General features: G+C 40.9%; 1 protein-coding gene across 1 annotated transcript in view; it reads left to right on the top strand.

Moving 5' to 3' along the window:
- The window catches only part of MTUS2 (microtubule associated scaffold protein 2), a gene marked incomplete in the record, with an annotated part of 285,788 nt that overhangs the window by 208,356 nt on the left and 60,242 nt on the right, over nucleotides 1–17,190 (top strand). Inside the window, 3 exon segments of the mRNA XM_021378537.1 lie at nucleotides 2,076–2,237; nucleotides 12,604–12,702; nucleotides 16,610–16,818. Of these exon segments, the coding sequence (XP_021234212.1) occupies nucleotides 2,076–2,237; nucleotides 12,604–12,702; nucleotides 16,610–16,818 (470 nt within the window).

Genomic DNA, 17,190 nt, shown 5'->3' with positions numbered 1-17,190 from the left:
CTGGAGGGGTTTACCTGGCCCACAGAAGAGGTGTGCAGCCCAGGGCATTCTTGATTCAGGGAACCTGACCAGGTCATGTTTGTCAGCCTCCGCATCCACCACGTCTTTAATCAGTAGATCCTGTGTGCTGTGCTTTGGACAGCAGAGGTGTTTATAGCTAGCTGCACTCCATCTTTGAGACCTAAATAAATTACTATTTTTTTTTTATAAGAATTTATGTAACTCCCCTTGGCACTTCATTCTTCAGCAAGGGAATTGCAGATTTGTGAACATAAATGTTCTCTGTATAATAAATTTCACACCAGAGAATAAAGGATAGATGCATGAGGTTTCAATTAAAGAGCATTTGAACTGCATGTTTCTGCAAACAACAGGAGTAATTTCCTCCTCAAGGTTTGCCTTTATAAAGCTTGAACATTAGAACAAGTCACCAAGGAAATCAGTTTTTTTTTTTTTACAAATGCTGATACCCAAGCTGGTGGCATGAGTGCATATCCAAACCAGCAGTAACTTTGTGAGAACGCAAACAAATTGAAGCAAACACATTTGCTCTAAGATGCCCCTGTCCTCGGGCACAGCTGCAGCCATTTCACTGACATGACTTTACTGAACTCAGCAGTCTTCCATCAGCAGATAATTCGACACATGGTCTTCAGTGGTTGTTATACAGGTGAAGAATCTTTGTAATTTGGGTATAAAACAACTGTCTGTTGTGCTGAGGGGTTGTTATGTGCCCATCAGTGTGAAGATGACAAATGCTTCAGGTTTTCCTGTTCCTGCACACAGTACAGCAGATTGTTTTGTTTAAATTTTTTAATGTGGCTTATTAGTTGTGCAAAGGTCAAATGTTTTTGTAGAAATCCATGTATACTGTCAATTAAGTACATTAAATTAAGATATATACAGGCAACCCTGAAGACACCAAAAAACTTACACTCTTTTGTCAGAAGGTGTATTCTTCCTTTATCGGAAAAGAGGATTCCCTTTTCCAGCCTGTACTTCTCCTCTAGTGGATTCTCAGTAAGGATGCTAAAAAAATCTTTCTTGCACGCGTTTAAGAAGCCTGCATCTTAAAAAGTCTGGGAACTTGAACATGCTGATTATTTTAAGAATGTTATCATTTCCCTACAGGCAGTACCTAAACAGTATTGTGTTGTATTGTATCTTTTTTAAATAATGGAAATAAAAATTATAGCCGTTTTCTGAAATCCTGTGTATTCCTTCTCACTATCTCCACTCAGTTTTTCAAGCAAAATGTTCATCCTTCTGCAAATGATCAGGTCCAGACATGCTGTAATCTTTTGCTCCTCATAGGCTTTCTACTCAATAGATAAAGAAGACACTCCAACTTTGCCTTTTTCAAATGTTAAGAAAAGATCGATTTCCTTATATCTACAAGGAGCCTAGGATGTGATTATTCCCTAGGTAGGAAATGCAGGAGGAAAGCAAACCTATTATAGGTTTCGAAAGAGCTCAATATAAAGTGGAAACCTTGGCAACCCAAGATTCAATATGAGAATGTGATTGAAGTGGATGTGAGAGTTAAGGCAGAATTTTTTTTTCAGCTTATTATTCAAATGTCTGAGCATGATCTGGGGAAATGCTTGTAGGAAATCTCTCCTGACTGGGAGAGTTCAGTGCCTTGCATCACGGAGACCTGCTCTTGCCCTTTACAGTGAGAACCAGTAATGCCCAAGTCTTAGGATGAGGGTATTGGGTGGCTTCTGCAGCAACTACGGTGCCTCAGAAAATTGCTACGCTCATAGATTTAGAAACCTCTTGATTTTCTTAGGAGCCTTACGGCCAGATATCTTTATGGAGCTGGCCAAAAACAAGTTTTACATTCTTCTTGGAGTTTGAATCCAACAGCCACCAACACTTAGCATTTAAGTAAGTTGCTGGGAACTACTTCTACGTAACCATTTATACTGGAGAAAATCCATGTAACTTTGCCCAAGTTGAAATGATAATATGTTTTTGTAGATTATAATTGCTAATACAAGCTCTGTTTGTGTGCCACAGTTCACATACATTTTTCATGAACTTATAATTAGGGCAGTTTTGGTTTCCTGCAGGTTCCAGCTTTGGAAATGAAGAGCAAAGCACTCCTAAGGCATCTGCACCTTCTAAAGACATACCCAAGGGTAGCAGCAAGAACACAACGCAGGTATCGAGCGGCACAGCGACTCCGCGTAGGAGCTTACTTCCAGCACCGAAAACTGCCACTGCACCTGCTGGTAGGTGTTCCAAACATGAGTACTTGAAATATCATCTTTATTAAGCCAAGAAATATAGAAACTTTGTTATCATGCCTTTTCACTGCCCACTCAATTAATTTTCATGCCATTCATGGGCACGTTGCCAAAGTGCTGATTCGGTCTCCAGTTGTGTAGGGTTTTTTTGAAATGTAGTTAGAAACACAACTTTGGCCCATTTGGGTTAGTTGTCCTCCTCTCAGCTTCTTGTGTATTCCCACCTCCTTAATGACAGGGCAGTGTGAGAAGCAGAAATGTCATCGACTCAGTTCAAGCGCTGCTCAGCAACAGCTGAGACATTGGTGTGTTCTCAACACAATTTTCATCAAAAATCCAAACCACAGCACCATACTAGCCACCAGGAAGAAAATGAACTCTATCCCAGCCTCAGCCATGACAGTAGTCCTGAAAAGCACTGTGTATGTATGTCACTGAGAGAATGGAGTGCATGGAGATAACGTAATATTTTAGTGAATGAAACAAGCACCATTGTGTTTGTATGACGGTAGTGAAATAGGAGGTTATTTCACCTAAACAGTACCTGTATTTGTTCCGTAGACAATCTGACACAAAGTTTCTCCAAAACAAGCACGTTTTTCAGAGAGCTTTGCTTTGATATTGCTTGTTGTAAGTTGGAATCTTGGAGCTAGGAAAGCCTAAATATGTCTGTATCTTTCTTTATCCCCTCAGCTTTCATGACTCTACATATTTGCTCATAGAAACAATCCATAGTTCCAGTTTCACTAATCTTTCCTTGCTTTTCCACTGCCTGTCCAGAGAAAAAGGCCTTATTATTTGCCCATTTCTTGTCTCTTCTCTCCTAAAATTATCCTTTTGATTTGATTTTTTATTTGTAAATGTTGATCCCTAAAGTGTTTTTGCTTCATATATGCCTGTTTAGAGGACATACTATGCGGAAAGACAAGTCTGACTTTTCCCATTCCTGACTTTCCTTTAGAGTGATGGTTTTGAGAGGCCACTCCATGGTCTAGCATATGGGATTGTGTGTATCTATCCAGAGTAGAAGAATTTAAGTAAAAGAGAGAGATTCAGTACAAGTGTGGAAATTCTATCAAGTTCAGATTAGATTACCAGTTTAGATTCCAAAGTAAATAATTTTATATAAGTCACCAGCCTTATCCAGTATGGCCCTCAGTCAGCAGCATTTCGTCTCTGTGTAAGTCCCCCAGGCTTCAGTAATACACTGCAAGTGAAACTGGGAAGGAAAAATCAGTACAAAATATGAGATAAAGACCTTTTGCACTGCAAGTTCTGGTCACTCCATTTCAAGAAAAAATAGCTTGGTTGGAACACCTGCAGAAAAGGGCTTTCTGCTATAATCAGTGGCTCGAAGGATCTGATAGGGAAGATGAAGCTGAAACCATCCGTTTGAGGTAGTCCACCGAAGCAATAGTCGAAGAAGGTGGATGTGGTCTTTTGTCCATCACAGTCACCATTGGCTATCTCTTACCATCAGAAAACTGTTTATGCTGTCATCTACACTTACTAAGTTGTAAAAGATGAATCTGTCGAAACAATGTATGAATTTCTGGTGACCAGATAAAAGGTGACGCCATTTTTTTTTCATTCTCTTTTTCTTTTTTTTGTCTTTTCCTTTGATTTTCCTTTCCTCTCTGGTGGTCCCTGGGTAAGTTACATCATTTCAGGCTACAGTAGTTGATTAGTATCAGATTTGCCCCTGCACATCTCCAGCAAAAGCCTTTTTTTTTCAGCTAGTGATACTGTCATGATAAGCTTTAAAGGGCTATGTCAAGGTTTCAGCAGAGGAGCTCTTTCAGCCTCTAGGCTTCTTTTGCCACAAGCACTTTGTACCAGCAAAGACTGGATGCAGCAGTGAATGGAGCCTGTTGCCACTGCCTCAATGAATTTATAGTCTGATGTTGATAGGGACACTCAGTTGGGTGAGTAAAACTGACTCCTGCTTTATTCTGGAAGGAAACTAAATATGTAAAGTAAGGACACCTGGCCATGTTTTTAAAACAGACAGACACTGAACAGGGACAGCTGACAGGTTTGGAACATTCTTGTTGTTATACACAATGGACAGAACCAAAAAAAAGAACAAACTACAGTAGTACAATGTTCTGGTATGATTTTAATATGAGCAAAAGTACCAGGAGATATATCTATGGTCAAGTCAAGAATTTTTTTATTAAAACAATGTTATTATTCCTCACAATGTGAAGTATTTGATGGAAGCAAGGATAACTCAAAGCAACAATAATGACAAGTTTTTTAGCAAGCCTAATTCTGCTGTTCTTGCAATAATGTATGAATGCTGCCTGTACATCCCAATGTGATAGGGATCTCTATAGGATATAATGTATTCTCTTTAAATACTCCTTGGACAGTTTGGCACATCTTTTAAATGATGCAGCCCCAAACCATCTTTTTAAGATTGAACCCTATTAAATTAGAAGGAAGATGCTACAGATCACATGAAGCAGGAGGAGAAAGGGCAGTGAAGTATTTGTTCTGCTCTGGGTTTTATGATCCCAGAAAAACAAAGGCATCTAACAAAAGCCCTTTAAAATTGTATCGGATACCGTGTTTTAAATATGCCAGAGAAAGTGTCTGAGTGTGCTGGAAAGGCCAGTCTCCAAAAGGATGTCCTGGAGCAGAGAGGCTGTAAGGTTGAATGTCTGCTTTTACAGCCACTTTACAAGGTCTGCTTCTACTGCCGTTGCAAATGGAAGGAAAAGCAATGGCTGGTGCAGGCAACCAGTCTATGCCAGGCAAACCTGTCAGTAGAGCTGGACATCACAGAGCAGAAGACTGATAACAGTGAGGGAGCAGAGAGTTAAAACCAGTGTTTCAAAAATGTGTGAAGAGATAGTAAGAATTAATCCACCCCCACTCACCCATCTTGGATCTCTGATGCTGGCATGTCATAAAGGCAAAGAATGCTGTGCTTGGAAAGTCAGCAACAGTAGAAAAACCTTTACCAGTGCTCCAAACTGAAGGGATAGTAAGTAGTCAACTCTAAGCAGACCAGGGATTAAATGTCTTGAAAACTGAGGAATTAATAAATTGATAACATTCTAGAAAACTATCACATATTGGCAATTGCTTGCATGGGCAATCCAAAGACCAGGAGAGAAATCATAATGTAGAAAGACAGATGAATAGAAAATAAAAATTACGGAAGATGGTCTTGTCCAAATAAAATTATCGTGTTTTATTGACCATTTTGGATGCCCCTATAACTGAAGATAGTCTTTGTTCTCAAAGGAAGTTCAATTACAAGAGATCCCAATTCTGGTTTTGAGGAGAGGCTTAGAGCATGAATTTCCCAGTAGATGTACATTCATTTAAATGCTAAATTAAGCAACATTTAAGAGAAGATTTAAGAGTGACAGCTATACATTTCAAAAAGTCTGAGCTGGGCATGGGTTTAGTCTTGTCGTGTTTTCCTGATTATCAACATCATCCATTCTTTAACAAATGTGTAAGATATCAAGCCCCATGATGACAGTAGCTTGGACAATAAAAGGGGAAGTGGCTCATCTGTTAGCTCCTTCTTGAGAAGGACATCCTCAGCCTTGTGAGCCCTCTTGTAGCTTAACTTGTATTTGCAACTGGATCAAGAGGACAGCATCTGCAGAAGGGTGATTGGTGGGGTACATGTCTACCTTCCATCTCAGCATAGTTTCTCCACAGCCCGGGCCACTGTGGAGTCATGGTTGGAAGGAACAAAACCACCCCTATTTTCCGTTCTTTTTTCACCTCGCAAGCAGTGCTACTGAAGTCATCCATGTGGTAAAGCTTTTGAAAAGCGGAGAAACCACAATTATACCTTCTGTAAGTTCTGTGTCTTTGGACAACGATACGATAGATATTCTAGGTGTAACACTCCTAGCAATTCTAGTAATTATTCTTCCTAGTAATAACTGCAGTAGGGCTTGATGTTGCATTTGCATTTATAAACACATATTGCATCCCAACATCCTGTGCACAATATGGCAGTTATGTAAGTAGGGTTTTTAGAGTGTGCCACTGCTACAGGTGAAGTGAGCAGACACTGTATGTATTGTATCCAACATCTTTTACAAAAGTAAAGAGGGTAGAAAGTATTTCACAATGATTATGTCAGTCTTTTAAATATAAAGAAAGTTTCTGAAACAATGGAAAATCAGGTGATGTAAGAAATGCTTTCATATTTCAGAGATGTACCTTATTTTAACTGTTTATGAATAGGAAATGATTTCAAAAAGGAGCATATCTCTTTATGTTAATGAGTAAAAAATAAGCTTTCATGTGTTAGATGTTACCTAAGAAGACCACCTGCACTGCAAATTCTCATTAAAAAAAAAAAGGACAGCTGCTCAAGAGAGATTACACTCCTGATATTGCAGTAAAATTGCTTGTCAAATAAATGGGACTAGAGGGCATAGATCACCTTTAATTAATGAAAAAGGACTTTTATAACTGCTGCTTTGCACTGATTCAGATGATAAAAAAGTTCTGGCATGAGACAATAGCATTGGCAATCCATTGTCATGCAGATTGTTTTGAAGATATGAACTGAATGTTTTTTGATTTGTCTTTGGAAAAAGTGCATTTCATCAGCTTTCGTTGTGCTGCATGGCCCTTTTTGGGTGTTATGAGACCTCTGCCATATTTGCATACCTGTAAACATAGAGAAAATAAATTAAATTAAATTAAATTAAATTAAATTAAAATAAAACAACACAGAATACTTGAAAGGAAAAACTGATATGTGTCCTGTAATTTCACTTACTTACAATTTTAAACTGTTTTGAGAAATGCAGTGATAACCCGTAGTACTTACCATTTCTATTATTGCTTTGTATGTTGTTTTAAGACTTAGGTGAAAGCAGCTCTCCATCTGGAACTTTGCACTCAGATCCACTTTGGAAAATATATAAGCTTCTTCCTTCCGCACATTGATAAAAATATGTGATCTTTGATGCACACACATGCTGAATTTTCTGTTTTAAATGTCGGAAAATGTGGGAATATCTGCAGAAGGAAATGCTCAGAGGCAGATTAACAGCTTCTCACCCTTTTGGGGAGGTGTTTTACAAACCCTGTAGCTTAATCCTCACTGTGGGACAGTCCAGATTGTAAATGAAACCAGGATCTAATTCTGTCATAATTTGGACCAAAAAAAAAATCCAGTAAAAACATACATATGGCCTGAAACCTCTTTCTGTAGTTTGCTTTTCATGCCCAGGTTCTTCTGGGAAAGTCCTTGAGTATCTCATCTAGCTGCAGACCTCAGATGGACAGTAAGGTGGCTGGAAAAGGGGCTAGAGCATGCAAAGTCCTGCTGACATGTAGTTACTTGGGCATCCATTAGGGACTGATACTGAGCAAATACTGCTTCCCTTCTTCATTGAAAACCTGAGCAATGGGATGGAGCACACCTTCAGCAAGTTCACAGGACAGGGAATTAGTCAGTGTGCTGGAGGTTAGGGCTGCAGTTCAGAGGGACCTCAATAGGCAGGTGAAATGCGGCAGCAGGAACTTCATGAAATCCAACAAAGGATTTCACTGGGGGGATTAATGCCATACAACAGGATCGGGCCAGCTGGCTGGAAAGCAGCTCTGCCAAAGGGCCCTCTTTGGGTACCAGTTTGGTATTTCTGAACTCTGCTATGTTTTGATACTTTGGCTTACCTTCAGGAAACTGATACAGCTCTGGGCTTCTGTGTTTGTGCCTGTAGTCCTGACCTGAACTCCAAGCCATCAGTTTACCTCTTATTCCAGACCTTAGCTCTGCCCACTAGGATGGACTTGGCAGACAGCAGTCCATAGAATTACAGAGCTGAAGGATTTTATGTACTCTCTATGTCTTATTGTGGGGTTTTGTGTGTGTGTTATGGAATACCTATTTCAGCCCATTAATTCTTATTTAATGTTTATCTCACAGACAAGTGGCTTTTATTCTCCATAAGAAACCTCATAATTCATGTGCAATGACAGCAGCCATAAAGAATTCATTTGGGCAACTTGTTTCTGCTTGGCCCATTAAATTAAAGACAATCAAAAGTATTGTTCAGAAAACTAACCCACTCAATTCCAGAGCTTTTACAAGTACCAGTAAATCATATGTAACAGGGCAGGCTGTTAAATACAGTCAGTCAAGGTGAAAAATAGGAGGCTAGTGTTATTACAGCTTTCACCAGTGAGCTCACACGGTAAAACATGCTTCTTTTAATCAGCTTCTGCAAAACCCAAACAACACAGCCCCAGGAGGGTGAGGGATGAGCTAAGGTCAGCGTGAGGGGAAAAATGAACAGCAGTGTGCTGTCAGGGATGGAGGGGGAGAGCCTGCTGCTGCTGTGTTCTCCCTTGCAGGCACTTCCTGTTAAAAGTTGAACAGTGCATATGTGGTGGGTTGCGTTTGTTCCTGTGAGGAATATGGGGTATGGAGTGCTACACTGCAGGTGGAAGCGAGACTTTCTGCTGCAGGTTTTCCAGCCTCTTCCCCTGGAACTGCACTCTGAAACTGGGCTGTAGCACAACTTTGTGAGGAAGTGACAATAAAATACCATGGGATCCATGTAAAATGACAGCAAGAGAAAGGGAAGCTGTTTTACCTCTGCAGCTAACATGAGATGTTCTAAGCTAATCTGGATTTTTCTGTTCAGTCCAAAGAACAGTTCAGATCATCAGGGTTTGTTTGTTTGTTTTCCTGTATTTTTTTAACAACAGATACAAACTTTTTAATACAGGAAGAAAGCAATCACTTTGAGACAAATTATTGTAACAGTCCTTGTCCTTCTCTTTTTTTTTATTAGATTGGCTTTAAATCTGAAAGAAACACAAAGGGAAAGCTACAAGCATTAACTTTTTCTGCTTCAACAAATATGTAGTCTTTCTTCTACATCTACTTACTTATTCAAAGCCTTTCAGTCTCATAGATCACAGGATGTACAGAGTCCCTAGAGAGAATTAGACTGCTCTTACTCTACAGAATCCATCATATTTCCAGATTTGCTCACTTTGTCTCAAACAATGTATGCACGGGTGTGTTGTTACTAGTCAAGGACATGACTAGTCGTGGGTGTCAGGGGAAAGGCAGGAGAAAGCTCGAGGTGGCTATCTATCTGTGTCTGTGAGTGCCTGAAAGCACTGCCTTGGGGTTTTTTGAACATGCAGAGTGCTTTTGTTAACTTATAAAATATGCCTGACAACAGCTGGTATTGAGCTGAATGCAGCCAGCCCCATTGAATTGTTCATGACGTCTACAACATGTTGGGATCTGGTTTGGAATAAATACTCCGTGTGTAGTTTATTAGAATCAATCTGAAGTGTGAAGGCAATTTGAAGCCCATCCCACTGTACCAACTGCTGAAGACTCAGAAAGGCACAGGTAAATAGCTAGGCTGATTCTGCAGCAGCTCTTGAGGAGATGGCTCAGATGGCAGGTGCTTGGCTCTGGGCACTGGCTGGAAGTAGATCAGCAGCTTTGTGTGTCTGCTGTTTCCAAGCGATTGCTGGGTGATTTAACTTTTGTGCCTAATATTTTTTTCTTTGCTCCTCCTGTTTGGTTTGAAGCAGGCTGTGTTAATTAGGAAATGTAAATACCTTTCCAGAACCGTGCATTTGGATGCAATTTGCAAAAGCGAATGCTGTAATCACGCTGGTAGGAAACACTAGCAAGTGTTCATGCACACAGTTGCCTTCTGGCCTGAAATATCTATTTCTGTATGCAAGAATAGCTTTTAAAAGAGAGGAAACCAGGAAATGTGTACAGGCATTTAGCACAGAGCTAAGTGCAGTTCCCCATTTCCAACCTATGAGCAGTAATAGTGAGAGTTTAAGTAAAGTTTGTTGCAGGTCAGAACGTCAAACAAATTCAAACAAAATTTGAACAGTGCACGTGTTCAAGAAACATACACTTGTGGTGCTTTGTTTCCTTTTATAGTTGTATTTGATGTATTTTCTATTATTTTGACCGCATGCACTAAACCTTTTGACTTTTCAGACTAGCTATGATGGTCAGAGTATTATATTTTTTTTTCTGCGCATTCAGACCCATTGTAATGACTGAACTGTGACTTGTTTCCTGAGTCAAAGTGGAGTATCAAACTTTCTATGTAAATGAACACTTCTGAGTTACTTCTTGGACACTCCGGTAAAGAGCTCAGCCTGCACAACCTCCTGCTGTGCTATGCCCTACAATACAACATTATGCTGATCATCACGTCAGCACACTCCTATTTTAAATCTTTGGACAACCTATTTTAAACTTGAAATTCTCGATCTCTGGGAAGTGAGAAAAACAGAAACTATGTCATTTAGGAATTAATTTCTGTGCAGGAATTTCTCTTGAAATCAACTTGGTTTCTGAATGTTTCCCTTCTAACAAGCTAACAGCTGTTGTTTCACAGGAAAAGAGAAAGAATAAACCGCATTTTTAGAAGAACTTTCCGTACAAGTTCTCATGCAAGGTCTGATGCCAGAAATGGCCCTTCCCCTGAGGTCTCCCTGCAGGTGTTGAGCTCAGTGGGGCAGTAGCAGTTTGCTCCTGGGAACTGTCCTTTATTTTGTGTTCTACAGTTCCTAAATCCCTCCTTGCTAAGGAGTTTCTGCCAGGATGCTTCTGCTTGGGAGGGAGAACCCAAAAAACCTTGTAAACTGATGGAGGGCAGTTATCCTCCCTTCCCCACTTTCTTATCAATCCTTCTCTCCTGTCCTTAGCAAGATAATTCTTTGTATCTTTGTTTGCAACCTGCTACAAGCTCACTCTGCTGATCCCTCCCATGCAAGAGTCCCTGATGGGCACTAGCTCTGAGGCACAGACCTCATGGTGCCCTGTACAGAGCGATGGAACCCTCAGGGCTCCTCTGCTGTTTTCCTCTGCTTTCTTTCAACAGAGCTGTAATTGGGGAATTGCTGTTCATTGCTTTGTGATTAAGGTTAAGAGCCTGAACTGATTCCCCAGGTGTTCCTCATTCAAAACTTCTCAAAAGCAGTTATATCTGTGCCCTTGTTACTGTTGAAAGTGGGAGGAAAATGTAGGTTGTCTTCTGTACTTGGTTTTTGCTAAAGAAAAATTGATGGAGGAGCTGGAGGTAGGGCCCATTTGCACATTGTGTTTTTATTCTGTAAACTACAACAAAACCAAGGCCTTATCGCCTTGAAAAGGTAGTACTCAAATCTGTAACCTTGTCACAAAACAATCTGTGCTTTTGGCTCTTGCCTCCCATCTCAGGTTGTTCTCACTCAGTCCCTAGTAATGAAATGATGCCATAGACTTGTTTTATGTCCTGCTCTGTAGTTAAGTGCAGTGTAGCAGGTGGTAGGCACAGGAAGCTTATACCCTCTGTCACTTCACTGTGGAAAGTGCTCATCACAAATGAGAATCACAGCCTCAAAGTCTCCAATTTACAAACAGCAGGGAAGGTGGAAATGGACCGAAGCACAGATACGAAGAAGAGTTCTTCGTCAGCTGGCAGTGACCGATGAGCAATTTGCCTAGGAACAGAGGATGTTAGGCTTCAGGTGCCATCCTCCTGCAAATGCAGCTGGACACAAGGCCTGTGTGCATGTCCCCTTGTTCGTCCAGCTCCACTTCTCAAGCAAGTGCTGAGACAGCTCTAGGAAATAGGAACCATGGCTTGTGATGCATGGCAAATGCTGTGTCTGCAGCTCTGCTCACAGGGCCTGACACAGGCAGAGGTGACAGGGTGACCCTCTGTCCTGAGGAAGCCTTGTGCTGCTGTTGTTACCAGTGGTGACTTCAGAGAGGGGGGAAACTAATCATCCACTAAGTGTCCCTGAAGTGTATGATCCCCATGTGTAATTCACACTTTTCTCCACTGTTGAAATAGCCAGAGCACATTTCCGTAAAGCAAAATGGAAGACAGTCAGGGTGTGGAGCACAAGTCTTATGAGGAACAGCTGAGGGAACTGGGATTGTTTAGTGTGGAGAAGAAGAGGCTCAGGGGAGATTTCATCACTCTCTACAACTGCCTGGAAGGAGGTTGTAACAAGGTGAGGACTGGCCTTTTCTCCCAGGTAACAGCCATAGGACAAGAGGGTATGGCCTCAAGATGTGCCAAGGGAGGTTCCAGTTGGATATTAGGAAAAATGTCCTCTTAGAAAGAGTGGTGATGCATTACAACAGGCTGCTCAGGGAGGTGGTGGTGTCCTTGTAACTGGAGGTGTTCATGAAATGTGGAGATGTGGCAAAGAGGGACATGGTTAGTGGGCATGGTGGTGATGGGCTGATGGTTGGACTAGATGATCTTGGAGGTCTTTTCCAACGTTATGATTCTATGACATAGCTCTGTGGAATGTCAAGAAGAATTATTAAATGGGTTTCTTTCTACTTCTACTTTTTTTGAAACAGGCTTGAAGAAAGAAATACAAAAGGATCAGGATGCTAATAGACCAGCTGTCTCCTCCCCTAAGAGATCAGCAGTGACAGCCACCAAGCTCCACTCACCAGGTATTTATGATCCCAAAAACTATTTCGGGAAAGATTTAAACTTGTTGGCTTTGCATCTCTAGTTAATACACTGAAATCTGAGACCTACTGTTGTTATGTGAAGATTGATGGTGTCCAAGGCTCATTGAGCTGGCACTGAGTACAGCAGGCTTTTTCATCCCGATGCATGAGCTGAATAGCTTTATGTATTCTTTGTTACTGCACTGCAATCATCTTTTTTTTTTTCAAAACAAAGAGTTGTTGTTATTACGTGTTTAAGGGCTTTGGAACATTCTTTTATCATTATAATTTTCTTGTATAAAAAGAACAGATTTGGTGAAATAAAAGACCCTTTACACAATTACCTGGAGAGATGTTACATTACTTGTAATCTACTGACACTGTTGTGCAGAAGCACTAAACATCTTGTATTATTTCTATGCATAATTGGAAAACAGTTCATCTATAAAAAGTCTTCAAACTGCTATTGGGGCACTGTTAATTTGCCCCTACAAACATGGATACAAACGTGTGGTAATAGTATTTCTAAAGAATGCCATTGTTTATGTACAAAAATGCAGAGAACTTATTTCTGTTTATGTGTATGCACATTAAGAAATGTTTAGGGGACCTGAAGGCTTTTGTAAGGCTGGTCTTTTGACTAATCTAACATATTTCTGAAATGAGTGGGCATGGCTCCACTAATTTTGTTGTTTGCCATCTTCTTATCTGTTACCTCATTTTTCAGACTGTGGTTAAATATCTAAATATCATCTCTGCAGCAATATGATAGTTGAGTTCATAGATATGGAGGGTAGAACTCCTTGTTTCCTCATTTGACAGTATGTTGTAAAACATATGAAGGACTTCTTTCACTCCTGTAACTTGCATTGAGGATCTCTTCATTTTTACTAAATTCAATGCCAGTTGTTCTCCTTCCCACCCAACAAAATCGGGAAGGTTAAATTTAATCTTCACAGGCGCCAACAGGAATCAGAGTTCTTCTTCATATACTAGGGTAAAAAGATGAACTGAATGCTGTCCTCCGAAACATATAATTTTCAGGCTGTTTTGAAGCTGGTGAGGTCACCAAGTGAAATCCAAAGAGAAATTTGCCGCAAAGAGTACCAGGCCAGCAGCTCACTGATGTTTATAACAGTGGGAGTCCAGTTTAAGAGCCATCACTGTTGGTGGTTGTAGCAGCGTGGTACAACAGGGCTGGTTTGCTTCCACCAGAAATAGAAAGCAAAATGGTATATTTACTGGGTTTTAAGGGAGCTGACATTTCTGTTGGTGACTTAATGGTTTTCAAGGTTTAAGATCGGATATATCCACTTTATGATGACTCAAACCTTCAAATGAAACCTTCATTCTCCCAGGAAGTTGAGTACCTGTCCTCTCTCTATCAGATTCATTTAGGATTTCCTATGTTTGGTTATCTGAAATTATGACAAAATTGTTTATCACTGTAAGGATAAAATAAGAAATAAAATTCATCTTTGCTTATTTTCTTTAGAGTAGCCATGAGCATTCTTTGAAATATAACAGCAACAACAAAGAAATAAAGAAAGAGAGTCTTTTCACCCACTCAAGAATTTCACAAATCAACCAAAGCAGCCATTAAACAGGTCAAGGAGTGGGTACAGCAGTGGCCAAGGGACAGCACACTGCTTTTCCCTCACCAGGATCGTTAACATAGTGCCATGCAGCATTTACATTTTGTGACATGGCTGCTGCAGGTAACCCCAGCACAGCTTCATGTGGCCATGAAACAGGCTCTAATATCTCTCAGTACCATTTCTAAATTGTTTTCCCTCTCTTATTGGCCCTCTCACGTGCATTTCTTGATCTTCAGTACTGTTTTCTGGCCCTCACACGAACCCTCTTACGTAAGGATTGAATATGAACACTTTTTTAGCTTTGGATCCAGTCTTTAGAATTTGGATCAGTCCTCCTAGCAAGGGTGTTTTGAAACACAATCTTGTATGGATCTCCATTTTATCTATTATATGGTACCATTCCTGAGATCTGTGCATGGGTACGAGTATGCCTGCAGGACTGTGCCATCTGTTTCTGACGTGTCACTCTCCACATTGCTTGTTATCAGTACTCTCAAAACAGTGGCCTCACTTCTCTTTCCAATTTGTTAAAAGTTGAGCAGTCAAGAGGCAAACAAATGGCATGTCCCGTGTAAATTCTCATGGACTGTGTTAGTTGTGGCTACATACTTGCTATGTCACCTTAGTTCCAACTCTCAGGTAAATAAAGCAGACCTGGGAGCTTTGAGGCAAGTCAAAGGGGCTCTGCGGTTTTAGTGATCAGATTGGTCTCCCCATCAGCACAAAGGACATCCAGGATCAGGGCCAGCATCATTAACATATACCCTGTTTTGTGCAGAGCAGTAGAAGAGCAACATCAATGGCAGAAGAAGCTTGGTAAGCTCCTTTTCAGACCTAAATGAACTGGGAAATTCAGATTTTTCCCTAAGGAAAATTTCAGTTTAATTTACAAGGACAGCTCATAATACTGACACGGACAACGTAGAGATGTGTACTTCAAATATTCCACTGGTCAGGAATGCTAGAAAGATGAAAGATAAAACAATGGGCTTTATCCCATTGTTGTGTTGCTGTTGTAATTAAATCCGGACTGATTTCAAGCATTTCCTCCTACACTTCTCTGTACTGTTGCCATGCCACCATGCTTACTAAGCTAAAAAGACAGATATTTGTGGCTGTTGCTTTTATGAATTGCTTATTTTGTGAAATAATAAATGTCCAGTTAAGAGTCCCTTTAAATGAATGAAAGAAAGAAAGAATCTGTAAGAAAACATCATTCCTGGGGGGGGGGAAAAAGGGGAGGGGGTAATCACTTTACTGTTTTTAACGTCAGAAGGCCCTCTCTGACATCTCCTGTTGTATTATTTGGATCTTGAAACTTGATGAAGTTAGTCTTGACATGTGAAACTCAGTGTTCATCTTTGCAAATCTAAGTCATGGGCACGGAGAGTTTTAAAGTCTGTTTTATTGCTATGGCTCTTTGCAGCAGCAGCACGAGATAATGAGGCCCAAGGGAGCATCTCTGCTGGTGCTGGCTCCCTGTAGGTTAGCCTGGAGCCAGGATATAGTAGAGCAGGTTGGGAGATAGGCTCCCAGTGGCTCCATGTGAGCTGCGGATAGATCTGAAAGGGTAGGAGTGTACTCCTGGGGCTTTGCTCGGGCAAAGAATTTTTGGTTTTTAGGAAAGGGATGAGTAGAATCCATGTCAGAAAACTGTTCCCTGCTATGTTTGTTGCTGAAGGCTGGTAGGAGATACTGTTTCTATATTATTTTTCAGGAACTGGATACATAAAATTACAAGACACCTTTCTTCAGATTGTTGAATACCTGACCCTTCCTGCTAAGGTAGAATTATTCAGCTTTCGCCTGTTTTCAGGCCGGTGCCCACCGTCTGCAGTAACATACAGAAACAAGGTGTCTGCCTGCTTTCTCCAGGAAAGAGCTAAAAAGCGTCAGCCGATGAGAAGCTGAGAGCAGCAAGAAGGCTCAGTGTGCTGGGCGGAGGTGTTGCCCAGCTGACCATAGAATTTTTCAGAGGATACTTCTCAGAAAGCTCAGAAGATAAAGATGAAACACATTGACCAAGCAATGGCTTGGGCAATCTGACCCCGCCAGAGCACTGCCACTTTTGCTTCATCCTTGGCACTATGTATTAACCTCCAGAGAAATGGATAATTGTCTCAAGCAGGATATGAACTTAGGATAAAAATCTTTTTTTTTTTTTTGATAGTCATCACACATCTGTATGAGCACTACAAGAGCTTCTTATGTTATAGGGCTGATTCTCAAAGGCTTTAGATATACATAAAGATAACATCTTTATGTATAAAGCAACTGACCTCAATGATCTTCTCTTCTCTCTTTTGTAGGACACCCCAAGCAAAGGTCAACCACCCCAAGAAATGTATGCTCCCCGAAACGGGGAGAGAGTCGAGATGCTGAAAAGCAGTTCATCCAGAAACTGAAGGAAAAGTGCGATGAGCAGTCCCGGCAATTAAGCAATATTCGAGATGAGCTTAAAAGGACCAGCTGTGGCTTTGATGTCTTTGCTATAACAACACAGCACTTTTTCAGGCAGGTAAGTGCAATGGACTCTTTTTTACCGTTGGAAAGATACTTTGCCCTTTTACACGTTCACTTGCCCAGATTTATTTCATAGTCATTGAACCATGGTATGGGGTGGTGAGGAGCTGGCAGAGGCTACTGAGAGAAGCTGTGGATGCCCCATCCCTGGAGATGTTCCAGGTCGGGTTGGATGGGGCCCTGGGCACTCTGTTCTAGTGGTTGGCACCCAGCCCACTGTAAGGGGGTTGGAACTAGATGATCTTTGAGGTTCCTTCCCTCTCAAGCCATTCTATGATTCTATGACTTGTAGGTATTGCTTCATTCAATCTAGCTGGACTCTGAATCCTAAGCTGGCTCACCTGATGCCCACCTAGTTGGAATCCCT

This window comes from Numida meleagris, chromosome 1, assembly GCF_002078875.1.
Source record: "Numida meleagris isolate 19003 breed g44 Domestic line chromosome 1, NumMel1.0, whole genome shotgun sequence".
Classification (NCBI taxonomy): domain Eukaryota; kingdom Metazoa; phylum Chordata; class Aves; order Galliformes; family Numididae; genus Numida; species Numida meleagris.
The sequence above is the reverse complement of the archived record's forward strand: the minus strand, read 5'-3'. Positions and strand labels throughout refer to the sequence as shown.